Genomic DNA, 13657 nt, shown 5'->3' on the forward strand with positions numbered 1-13657 from the left:
CGTGGTGAAATTATATATTTAATTTTATACATTCCAACTTTACAATATTCAAGTAGAGGTTGCCATATTCCAGGGGCGAACCGTGTATTGAAGCGATCATGCGCAGCTTACCATTATATTTGACTAACCATAATAATGTTTTACTATAACTTTATTTACAGAAAAACAAATAAATAATTACTATTTATTTTAAATCATTTCCACCGTTTGTATTTTTATCCTAATAAAAATATAAATATGAATAAAGCACGCCCAGCGCCTGCGGTGAGCCAAGAAACTATCTGATTATTCCAGCTTATTTTTTCATACAAATAAGTATACTATATTTTGAATGTTCTTACCCCAGTGCGGGTTTTTTCTTCTTGATTAAACTTGCAAATTACTCAAATAATTTGAAAATTCTTGATTTGGAAAACAGTATTTCAAACATTATTTCTTAAGGGCTTTTTTTCTTTGAGATGGTACTTTTGACATAAGACCGTAATTACTTTCATGCTTTTTTAATTTAAGCACTTTTTATTTCTAGAACAATTCAGCCAGTTGACATTTCAATTGAATACCTAATATCGACTGAATTCATAGTGCTATATTTATTTATTTTTTAATAAGTTATGTATTAAAGTAATGGACAATATATCTAAATAATATAATTTATCACAAAGCTATGTCGTTTGAGTTGATTTCATGGATGAGAGTTGTTGTATCACACGCAACGCATTGCATTATATTATGTACCTTCTATGTAGGGACAAATGTATGATATTTTTTTACAGCTTACCGGTAAATAAAATCACCATTGGCCGCTGCCATATTCCCAACAAACCCGATAATCTAAAAGTAAATTACCTACAAATAAAGCCGTATTTTTAACTGACAATGTTATAAGAAATATTTTAAGTTTGTCCAAATTTTAGTAGACAATGACAATGTTATAATTATTGTAAAAAAATGTATTCTGAACATATTTATTTATTTAGTTCTATGTAACATAGTCTCATATATATTTACAACACAATATTTACATCTATACTTATTCTAACATTATTTATCACTATTATACACTTAATATCCTAAGTTATAATATTAACTGTTTCATATTTACATTTTAATTAATTATATTCACTATTTAAACTATATACTACCTAATATTTTTCACATATATACTTTTAACATTTAATTTTAAATATATTTACATTAATTTCATTTTTTATGCTTTCTGGCATTTCTTCAAATAGTTTTATTCCCTTGTACATAAGGCAGTTCTGGGACATTGCTTTTGATTTCTTTTCCAGTCTTATATTTTTAGATCCTCTTGTTGCATAGTTATGAAAGAACTCATTATTTTATAGTTTATTTTGAAAATATCTCGGTACTATTTCTTTAATAATTTTGTTTATTTCATTGGCAACATTGAATTTGATTCTTTGATCAATTGTCATGATATCTAGAAGTTGAATCATTATCTTAACATTTGTTCGTCTCCCACATCTTAATATTATCCTCATCGCTTTGTTTTGTATTATTTGGACATGATTTAATTAATATCTTACTTTTTTGGATTTTTCCGGGTTTGCAAGTTGTACCCTCAAATATAAATGTTATTTTGCATCCTATTTTGAATCTATTAAACGACGATCCAAAATTTCAACTAATGGCCTATATTCTTGGCAAAAGCGAGAAAATGTTTTACAGTAGTTCTTTTGGCTCAGAAAGAATTTTCACTGGCTTGTGATCAAAATTGAAATTAAAATTAAATTAAATGGTTCAGTTGACTGTTCTTTGTGTCCGGGTGATTAAAGAACACAGTTTTAATATTATTGACGTAATATTTTACTGAATCTGACCAGTTTTCTGATCGTATGATACAGCTTTGATTTTGGCTTGAAATTTTCGAATCCCCTTTCTCTTACATCTAACAACACTTAAGTTAATAGTATCTTTGTGTTGTGAAGTGGAGGGCGCAACTGCTCAAAATAGTTGAGAACGAATCAACTAACAGTCCTTACCTTCCCAAGTAAACTGCTAACCACGATCCGTGCATAATTCAATTAACCCAAGTAGCGTGTTCACTGCTAAGTTGGCCACGTTACAAAATACTTATATAACTAACAGAATAATTATTTATGTAACACAATACGTGTACAATGTATCATAGTGAAGCACTCCCTCCACATACCCGAAAACCGTTTAAAAGGTCGTAGGTGTTCCTATCGATTTCGCTTGTACTAAAAAATAATGGTCCATTGTCAATAAAGGAAATGCTATTATTAATATTTAAAGCATTAATTTTGTGGTAAAATATTTTACTCTTAATCAACAGTAATTATAATTATACTAATAATGATAACAAATAGAGAAGAATTCTGTATGTAAATACCATATTCACAAATGTTTTCAAATTTTTACCAAATAATATCGAACCTGCTTTTTATACAAATAACAATATTGGTAAATTATTGTTTAATATTTTTTTTAAAATTTTATTTAACTTTTTGTACATAATTTTATTTGAACATTGGCGGGCTTATTGCCAAATGGGAATTTCTTCCAACCAACCAATAAAATAAAAGTTTTATTTTTATAATTCAAATCACAGAACATATTCAATAGAAAAAAAAGATTAAAAAGTTAAAGATATATAAAAATAGAAGTTAACGTATTTGTTTATAAATTACCTTAAATCAAAACTATTACTCAGTGGGAAAAAAAAAAAAGAGGAAAGAGAAAAAAAGAAAGGAGGAGAGATTAGGGAGGAGAAAGGAGATGTTTCTTCAGACGTGATTTAAACAGAGATAATGTAGTAACATCTTTGATGGTGGATTGGAGATGATTCCACAGTCGAGCCGCATGGACACTATATGAGGTAAGCTAGGGCTTTCTAGGACAGCGGTGCCCGTATCTTAACGCCCGTAGTGAACGGTGATGCGGTGGACAGCCGTCGTAACGGTGACTAGAGATTGGTTTCTTAGGAAAACGGTGTTGTTAAATGTTATCAACACCGTTTTCCTAGGAAACCACTCTCTAGTCAACGTTACTACGGCTATTCACCGCATCACCGTTCACTACGGCCGTTAAGATATGGGCACCGCTGTCCTAGGAAACCCTAGCTTTAGAACGCAAATTGGATGCCCAATTTCAAAAAATGCCGAAGTCCGCTTTTGTAATTCTAAGATATTTCAAGTTTAAGAGTATATTTTGTTCCTGAAATGTCAAGTGGTAGAATTTCGGAAAATTGAAAATACACATTATAAAGTTTTTTTTTCTTTATTAAAATTTATCTTAAAAGATAAAAAAATGCAAAATTGTTACATTTTTAGTGACAATATTATTGCTTGTAAAAAGTGGACTTAAGCCTAACGTAAGGACTTGGGGATTTTTAAAAAGTATTTAAAGGATTAAGGAATTTTTTCTCAGGGAAAAAACTCTAGGACCAAGATTTTTTTTTAGTGCTTAGAGATTTTTTGAAATTGAAATAATATTTTTTAAATCACTTTTCAAATACAAAATTCGATATGAGTGTTCTTTACAAAAAAATAGCTAGGTAAATGTATAGTTCACAAAATGCTTTACACGATAGTGTTGCCAACTCAAAACCGATAAAATTGGTTTTGGGCATTTTTTTAGAATTAGGCATCTAATTGGTCTGATAAATAAATGGAAGTGTATAAACTATTTTCAATTGGTAACTCATATTTAAATACAAGTTTTTATGCCATTAAAGGTATTGTTAATAAATTGTAGACGTATATAAATAAATGTATGTTTCTGTTTCCAGGTGATAGCCCAGGTAAAGAGGAAGTGGCGCACAACAATGTTCAGACCTCGGGCCAACTCTTGCACTGCCACAACGGTCTCGGTACGTGCTAAAAATGTTCGTATACTCTGCTGTATTCGGTATTGTATACTCTACACACTACCTAGCCATCAAACCATCACTAACTTAACCAAAATTCATCCCTTTCAAGTGCCGAAACGCAGATTGGAACGCTTTGTTACTCCACGCAGGCTTACGGTCAAACAGCACGAAAGCATCCTTAAAACCTAGTTCTTCTTCTTCTTTAACTAAACTAAACCGAGTACTGAAACATGGTAAAATAGACTTTTCTTTTTTCAAGCGCTAACAAGCAGATTGGAACGTTTTATTGCATGCAAAATTAACTAAAACACTTTCTAAAATTAAACTCATTATTTTTCAAGTACCGGAAAGCTGATTGAAACGTTTTGCTACTGCCCGCAGATTTGACCAATCGACATTCTCAAATAATTATCAATTATAATAACTTATATAAATAATTATATGACTCCAAGCACAAGAGCGTTTTTTTAAAAAAAAGTAACAGTTTTAAAATTAACTAAACATATGAAAATAGATTGTATAAGAAAAAAAAATGTATCTCCTACACTATCAGAAGTCAAACTAAAGGATGGGTCATGGGGTCTACCGCAAACTCTGAATTCGGGCAAAGAAATTTTAGGTTTCTGGGCCCCAAAATATTAAATTTGCTACCCAATTGATTACAAAACCATGACTCAAACTCATTTAATTTTTTTTTTTTAAATAGTCACTGGATTTAGGTACAGAAAAATTGGAAAACTTCCTTTAAAATTAACTAGTTGGTAGTCATGTTACTGTTTAATTTTGCATAAAAATGTTTGCCTTAAAATAGGTTATATCTAGTAAGGCTCTAGTTAGTAAAAGGTTAGGTTATTTTTCACGTTATATTGTAAGAGGAAAAAACATATATAAAAGTAGTTTAAAAAATTAAATCAAACTAAAAAAGTTATGTTTACAGTTTCTTGTTAGTATTTACATAAATGGAAATAATATTATGGGAAAAAAGTAATTAAAAGTAAGAATAAAAATTTAAAAACATGTTCGATTACAAAAAAAAACATTTTTGGAAAGGAAAAATTATAAACGTATATTATGAGCCAATATATATTTGTTCCGAATTTTGTCTTTTGGAATACTCGGAATAAAAAAATATTAAAAAAATATATTTAATACTACTTTTGGCCCTTAACCATAGCTTGAAGTTTTTGAAAAAGTCAATTTTTTACACTTTTTTACACTTTTGTTACATGAAGGTAGGATGATCAGTTATACGCTTCAGGTACCAGTCCAGGGACTATGAAATATTCTAGTGTAAAAGCACCTCTATAAATAAATATTTCATGTCAACCATGTCGAGAATCAAACCCGAGGTAGGCAAACGCCTCTAAGATCAATATTTCCCGTCCACTTTGCCATGAATTGAGTGCAGGACCCCAATAATGGTAGACGAAGTCTGGCTGGCCACACAACATAAAATAAGAATTTTGCAGAAAACAGCGGCATCTAATATTGAATGAAACCTATAAGGTGATTTTTTTTAATGACATTTTGACATCATGAAATTTCCAGAAGATAATGGCTATAGTTTTTTGTATGGAAGCGTCATGGCTGTTTAAAACGGAACATGGAATCGCCCTTCCAGGATTTGATAAAACCTTCATTTGTGGTCTCGTGGCTAGTGTCTCGGACTCACGGCTCAAAGGTCCGTGGTTCGGATCCCACTCTACTCCAACATGATCCCATTTTCTAAGTGAGTTATTTTCAAGTTGTTGAAAATGGCCCTCAAAATTAAATATTTGAATAAATCAAAAGAACGCAAATACTCCTTTAAATTATTTTTTTTGTTTTTTAATATATATTTTTTACAATATTGTGGCCTGGCTGCTTTCTGCAAAATTATGTTCAAATAATCTTATGCCTAATTGTTTTCGTATTTAGATAGGTTTTATTTTACCTCGGTGAGTTCGTTAGGTAGACATAATTATGGATTTAGAACGATATAAATGAAAAGCAGTTTCAAAGAAAGCCCTAATTTTTATTTTCCAAGAAACAGAAAAGAAAATAAACCATAATTGAGAATGGAAATTGAATATAGCTTTATGAATTTAAAAGGGACTTTATTTTTTATTGTCGTGGATCTATTTTCGTTTCTCAAAACTCTAGACGGGCGTTCTCGGCTCGATGGCCACTTCTGGACTAAAATCCTGAAAGAATTAATCGAGCGGAGATAAATCCGCCTCGTAATGTAGTGGTTGGAGCGATTGCTTACTATGCTCGTGGTTCTTAGTTCGAATTCTGGCAGTTACAATGTTACAATGGTTTATATATGGATATAAGTGAAATTTTTGAAATTTTTGAATATATGGATATATGTGAAATTTTTGAAATTTTTGAAATTTATTACATTTAGAACGCCTCTTCTTCTTTATTTTATTGGTAATAATTCTAGGTAACTATTTGTTACTTTTGTTAAAAAATTGTTTTAAACTTCTTTATTAGTGTTTTTTTTTTCTTTTTTCGTTTCTTTTCTTAATTAATTTATAAGTAAAAAATATTTCTCTTTGACATTTTTTTTACATCATTATATATTTTTATACATAAACATATACTATTTACCTAAATATTAGTTTTCAATAATAATACATATACATATTTTTTTTTTTTATGTTATTCAAAATTTGCTTCTTAGTTATTTTTTTAATTGGTTCAAAGTATTTCTAATACCAAATTATCTTTTTTTATCCATAATTCTACAACTGGTAATATTTTATTATTTTATATAGTTTATATTTCTTAGACTTTCTAAATTAATCATATTGTTTTAAATGCTCTGTATTACTTATAATTATGCTTACATGTATGTATATTTAATTGTATTTGTAACTAATATGTAAAAGGCACTAAGTGCCGTTTATTTCAATAAAATAAAAAAATAAAATAAAATAAAATAAGTGACCTGGACATAAAAAAAACCTCTTTAAAAAAGAGCTGGCTTTATGTTCCATATTTTTACCCCCGAAATTTTTTTTAAAATCGAGTAAAAAAAACTATGCATAAGAGAGTCGTTATTTCCAAACTTCTATATGAGAAAGAGCCGAAACCGTGACTTCTATAAAAGAGCGTTTGGTTTGCATGAGTAGCCGCAGCGTCACTGCTTGTGCAAATGCCAACAAATTGACAATTTGTATGACGCATGTGCGTTTATTTCTTTATGTGCCTTTTTACCATGCATACAAACATACATATTGTAAGATCACAGCTAGAGTATGCATCTGCAGTTTGGAGTCCTGTTTATTACTGCAACTCATATGATCTTGAACGCGTACAGAGAAAGTTTTTAAGATAAATTCAATTTAAATTAGGTGTACCTATATCAGAAAGAAATAAATCCCTGATGACAGATTTAAATTTACCATAACTGTCAAGCAGGAGGACAATAAATGACCTCTTGTTTTTTTTATAAATTATTAAATAATAAAATTGATTGCCCCGAACTGTTAACTAATAAACTTTCGTATTCCACATAGACCAACGAGACTTAATTTTTAGTTTTGCAGTCATCATCATGGTACTAATTATTCATTGAATTCACCGATTATTCGCATTCAGTGGCTTGCAAATCAATACACTGATGATTTAGATTTATTTTATTCCACGCCGCTGATGATCAAGTTCTGTGTTTTGAAAAATAATTAACAATCAAAAACTCAAATAATTATGAGTTCGTCACTTTTGTTTTAACTCTTTACTCTTGTGTGTATATTAAAAAAAAAATTGTTTACTATAAATATTTATTTAAACCATGAAGTAAACTTTTGAACTTTCCTTTTAAAACACTTTTTTTTTTCTTTCTTCTCTTCCTCTTTTTTTAAAAACTGCTATTTTCTATTATAGAGGTAAATATTTATATTTATTACAGATGTAATATTCCTTTTTTTATATATAAACACTGTTTACCATTGTATACTTTTCTCGATGTTTTTATTCTTTTTTTAATATTATGCTATTATTTGTTGTATTTTTTTTTACTGGTTTTATTGTAATTCTGTAAAAGGTTCATGGAACCGTAAATAAATAAATACATATGTCATGACAAAATACCAAATACCAAAAGTCATAAATTATACCAAAAGTGACAAGGGCAAAATAATAGACTGGCTATCAGGAGTTTATACAGAGTGTCCCAGAATTCGACGTCAAGCCGGAAACGGATGATTGAACAAGTCATGCTAGTTGTGAGAAAAATGTGAAAAAAATCTTAATCTTGTATTGTTTTAATTATAGGCATTTAAAAAAAAAAAGAGAAAATCGACACCCTGTGATGGTCTTTTAACTCCCGTTACAACAAATCTCTATTTTATTTTATTTTTTTATTTATTATGTGATTTTGAATAATGTTTCTTTAAACTGTGGTCCAAAGTTTAAAGCTAACTACTCCAGCTTGGAAGAAAATGTTACTTTTTGCCCAACCAAGTATTCGAAATCAACACTACTCCCAATTTTAACTGACTGTACTGAAAAAAAATGTACTACGCTAATTTGGCAAGTGACTTTGAAAGTTGGCGCATTTAATAAGGATTCCAAAATGGTAGAACACTTGCTTGATTATTTCTTAAATTAGGTGTGAACATTTTTTTTATAATGAAGCCCAGTTTTAAGCATTTGTTTCCGAGAGACTAAGAGTCATTTTACAAAGTGTGAGCGAGACAGATAGTGACGCCACTTTTACTAATATGTCAGAGAAGGAGAGAGTCATTTTACGAAATGTGAGCGAGACACATAGTGGAGCCACTTTTACTAATGTGTGAGACGGATAGATACACAGATATAGATATAGATATAGATATAGATATAGATATAGATATAGATATAGATATAGATATAGATATAGATATAGATATAGATATAGATATAGATATAGATATAGATATAGATATAGATATAGATATAGATATAGATATAGATATAGATATAGATATAGATATAGATATAGATATAGATATAGATATAGATATAGATATAGATATAGATATAGATATAGATATAGATATAGATATAGATATAGATATAGATATAGATATAGATATAGATATAGATATAGATATAGATATAGATATAGATATAGATATAGATATAGATATAGATATAGATATAGATATAGATATAGATATAGATATAGATATGGATATAGATATGGATATAGATATAGATATAGATATGGATATAGATATAGATATAGATATAGATATAGATATAGATATAGATAAAGATATAGATATACCACTTTTACTAATATGTCAGAGAAGGAGAGAGTCATTTTACGAAATGTGAGCGAGACACATAGTGGAGCCACTTTTACTAATGTGTGAGACGGATAGATACACAGATATAGATATAGATATATATATAGATATAGATATAGATATAGATATAGATATAGATATAGATATAGATATAGATATAGATATAGATATAGATATAGATATAGATATAGATATAGATATAGATATAGATATAGATATAGATATAGATATAGATATAGATATAGATATAGATATAGATATAGATATAGATATAGATATAGATATAGATATAGATATGTTAAGAAATAATGTTTTAATAAAATGCTTTGTGCCTATATGTACACACTTCTGTTTTAAATTTTGGCACTCCAGTTTTGTATTTATCTTATAATTGCGATATCATTAACTTATTTTTAGCTTCTTTTTTTTTCTAAATATTATTTGAAAACATAAATCATATGTACTTTTTTTAAGTTAGTAGTAATTATTATTGAACAACTCTGTAGTGTTATCATATGATTTAATGTAAAGGATCTTTACCGACAAGCCATATTAATTGGCTTGGTGAGTCCCGTAAAAAAAGTCATTTTAAAAATGTTTTAAAACATAATAAAAATGTAATATTGTATGTAAGTAATAAATAAAAATTAATAAAATAAAATGTACTTAAGGTTTTTTTGTACCTCCTGTACATATGTACACAGCTGCTTTTAGTGTACCAATGGGTACTAAAGGGTGGGGATAGGAACATGATGAGAATAAGGTTAATTGTCAATGCCAGTTTTGAATTCTAAAATTGAAAGCCCGATTTAACAACGCATCTCTTTAAGTGATGACTCTAAAGATTTTTTTTCTTTCAGTTTGTGCGATCCACCCCCCATGCCCTGGGCGGGGAGGAAAAGGTCTGACTGCAGGCCAGGGGTGTCGCATGCCGCGCATCCAACGGGGGAGACCTCAGGGACGAGCTTCTCTAACTCGGGGAACCGGAGGCCCTGGGTCAACACCGGGTCCAGATAGTCACCTTCAAGACGGACGTCGAAACGAGGATCTGCTGAGACCGCTGCTTGCTTAATAAGGGCCAGTGCTCTCAAATATGGGTCAATGCTATCCAGTGCCTCGTAGATTCCGACATGACTGCGACTGTGTATATTTATTGTGCCGGACCTTCTTTATTTAAATCTGTACTAGTTTCTAGTGCTTTAGTGCTTCATAAACTCTCAATTTGACTGCGAAAATCCAGTCTATCAAATTCGGGGCAAGCGCTTTAATAACGTGACTGCTACCGTGTTTATTTGTTACAAAGAGTCCTTTTCTTTTGATCTCACCTAAATCTTTAAAAAAGACAAAGGGTGAATTCTTTAGTGCTTACTTAGCTCTCAACATTACTGCGACCGTAAGTACATACATATATCTATCATCTCGGGCATTTTTTCTACATCTGTGAATGCGTATATAATAAAACGTGAGTACTTTAGTGCCTCTTAACTCCCGACATGACTGTCACTGTGTATATCTCTCCTGTGACGAGCTCTTTCACACTGAATCTGAGCTTTAGGAAAAAAGGCGAGTGCTTTAATATTTTGCTATGCTCCTGACCTTACTGCAACCTTTGTTTGTAATAATAAGGTAATAAATGCAAGTTTTGATTTGTACACTTTTTTCGAATCTTTTCTAGGTTTTTAAAAAGCTTTTGAGTAAGGGGCGAGTGCTCCAGTGATTCAGTGTTACCTCACTGCCATGTGTATATGTATGTTGTGACGCGCTTCTTTGGTTTGAATCTCGACTAGATCTTCAAAGCGAGTGGCAAATGTTTTATCATCTAAAAGCAAGACTAGGTCTTCTGATAAAAACGGTTTGCTTGAGGACAAAACTTTGACACAACCTCCTTATATTTTTTCTTCGGAATTATCCTCTTGTGTTAAAACTTAAAACAATGAGTGTATAGTGAAACATTGGTGTTATGACTTTTACTAAAGTGAAATAAATAATAGTTGAATGTTTAATATTTAAGAAACAGTATGACTATCGCGTTTAAATCAATCGTAAAATACATAAATAAATATTCGGAATTCTGGGTGGCGATTTTATGTTAAAATTAACACATTTAAAGTAAACTTAGAGAGAAATATTTTTTTTCATATTGAAATATAAATCAATTTTAACCGTTTTTAATGCGCATATTGTTTTACTTATTTAAATAATAGCCAACAATTAGGTGTAGGTACTGGCATTATTAGAAAACTTTCCAAATACTTTCTTCACGAACAGTTAAGTAGTTGTGTGCCGTTGCTTCAAAACAACTGTGATTGGGAGAGGTAAAAACTTGTTTTAAAAAATAATTTAAAGATAAATAAAACCATTTTTAACCTTATAAATGGATTTAAGGTATATTTACACAATACATATTAAAAAAAAAAAAACAAAATTTTTATTATTTATACATAATATACTCACAACTTCTTCATTACCTTTCTGCACCTAATAGTGCATAAGGCGCTGCATTGACACATCAATCGCAGTGTATCATGATCATTCTTGTTACATGAAAGCAAGATGATTGGTCTTACGCTTCTTTAGCAGTCCAGGAAATTTTATTTTAAAACACCCTTATAAATAATAAATAATATTGTATTTCAATCATGTCAGGAATCGAACCTGAGACCCCTTGCATGGTAGGCAAACGCTCTTACCATTGCACCATTAAGCCGATTAACAACTTTATACTAACAATAATTCTATTTTAATCTTTATTCATGCCAAATTAAAATTAAAATTAAAATAAAACAACTTTTTTAACCACTTGTTTTATATTTTTTTACCGACCGGTTTCGAAGCTTCGCGAGCTTAATTATCAAGGCAGTTTGTTTACGGAGGTTTGCTCGCAATTACCCTAACTTAATGAAAATAAATATCTCAGAAAAGATTTACAAAATAAATCGTAAAAAAGTAAATGGGGTCAGTACTTACTTTGCAAATAATTTTCAATGTTCGATCGAAGTTCGTAATGTACAAAAACTGGACATCTATTAATCAAAAGTTTGCAATGGTTTTTTTTTTTCATAAAATCATCAATAGAAAACCACTAAAAAAAGTTTAGTTAAAAATATGAAAATTTAATATTTGTTATGTATTCGTAAAAATGTGAAAAAATAATTGCGTCTATTAAAATAAGCTAAAACTACAAATCCCACCCATTTTTTAGAAAAATGACATTTAATTTTACGCCATTCAGTCCAGGCGGATGAAGAATACAACTCTGTGAGAAATAGAACCAGATCCCTGGACGAGTGTTTCGACTCGATGGCTGCTCTCAGGCAAAAATACTGTGTAAGCACACCGAGTTGAGATAAGTCCGCCTGCGTTATTTTAGTTGACGCGTTCTTCTCCCATAATTGAGGTCCTGGATTCCGTTATTTTTTCCGTGCAAATAGCCCTTAAATATAATTCATACTTGTTAGTGTATATTTGTTGCTAATATTTGTATATTTGATGCTAGATTATAAAGTACTTTTTATCCATGTCCATTTACACTAATTTAAAAACAATTGTTGAAATTTGTTGTAATTTAAAAAAACATGCGGTAGGTTAATTAGCCTTGTACAATTGTCATTTGTCAATTGTCATTCGCTGATCAAAGTTATCTCACGATTTAAATGTTACCCCATTTGTCGGTAGCTAATCTCTACTATAATAGCTACGTATTTCTATGGGTTGTTTGTTTACACTGTACCGTAATTGTCACTTGGCTTTTATCAAACACTGTTTTGAGCTTTGATTTATCTGTTAAACAATGTTTTCCGATGCATTGTGCGTAAGTGCAAAAACACCTCAATAAATACGCCTAAAAATCTATTTTTCATAAATCTTAGAATCATTTGTCAGCTGACATAGAAAAGGGGCGAAAATTCAACACAAGAGAGTTAAGAAAATAAATTCATGACTCCTAAATTCATTGCCAACTTACTAAAATGCCGTTTTTGATTTAGTGAATTTTGCATGAAATTTACGAATTATATTCTTGATTATTAGGGCTTTTGTAAACACTAAAAAATCCTTTATATGTAGGTACAGTATGTTAAATCCAATATTTCTCCCGAGTGGAAATTCCCTTATTTGTCTGTATCTCAATATTATTTGACATTAATTGTTTACATTATTTAGTACTCGCACCTACAAATTAAAAAGCTGTTTTTTTTTTAATCTAGTTACAAAACACTTAATTATCAAATGGAAAACAGGTGATAGAGAATAAATTAATCAGCTGATTGTTAAAAATGTTTATGTTACTTTTTTTTTTATATCAATTTATTTCAAGTATTAATAAGTAATGTTATTTTTAATTGACAAAAGTTTTTGGTTTACATTTTGAAGCATTATCCGTTATTTGGGATTCGATTTTCAGTAAGATATAAAAAACTAAATGTTGTTTATCTTAAACCTGAGTTTTATATGTCAATATGCCTGTTGGTCTATTACAGTGCATTAAAGATTGCGTATATTTATTTTTATGGTAAACCAA

The 13657-nt window shown here is 29.8% G+C and overlaps 1 protein-coding gene across 1 annotated transcript in view; it reads left to right on the top strand.

Annotated features, from left to right (window-relative positions):
- Window positions 1-11563, top strand: part of LOC148281563 (calcitonin receptor-like) — a 281467-nt gene extending 269904 nt beyond the window's left edge. Inside the window, 2 exon segments of the mRNA XM_088226522.1 lie at window positions 3776-3871; window positions 9999-11563. Coding sequence (XP_088082648.1) covers window positions 3776-3871; window positions 9999-10112 — 210 coding nt within the window. The 3' untranslated portion in view covers window positions 10113-11563.
- The last annotated feature ends 2094 nt before the right edge of the window (window positions 11564-13657 follow it).

Source organism: Micrasema longulum, unplaced genomic scaffold, assembly GCF_059751315.1.
Source record: "Micrasema longulum isolate JH-2025_06_02 unplaced genomic scaffold, ASM5975131v1 h1tg000436l, whole genome shotgun sequence".
Lineage (NCBI taxonomy): Eukaryota > Metazoa > Arthropoda > Insecta > Trichoptera > Brachycentridae > Micrasema > Micrasema longulum.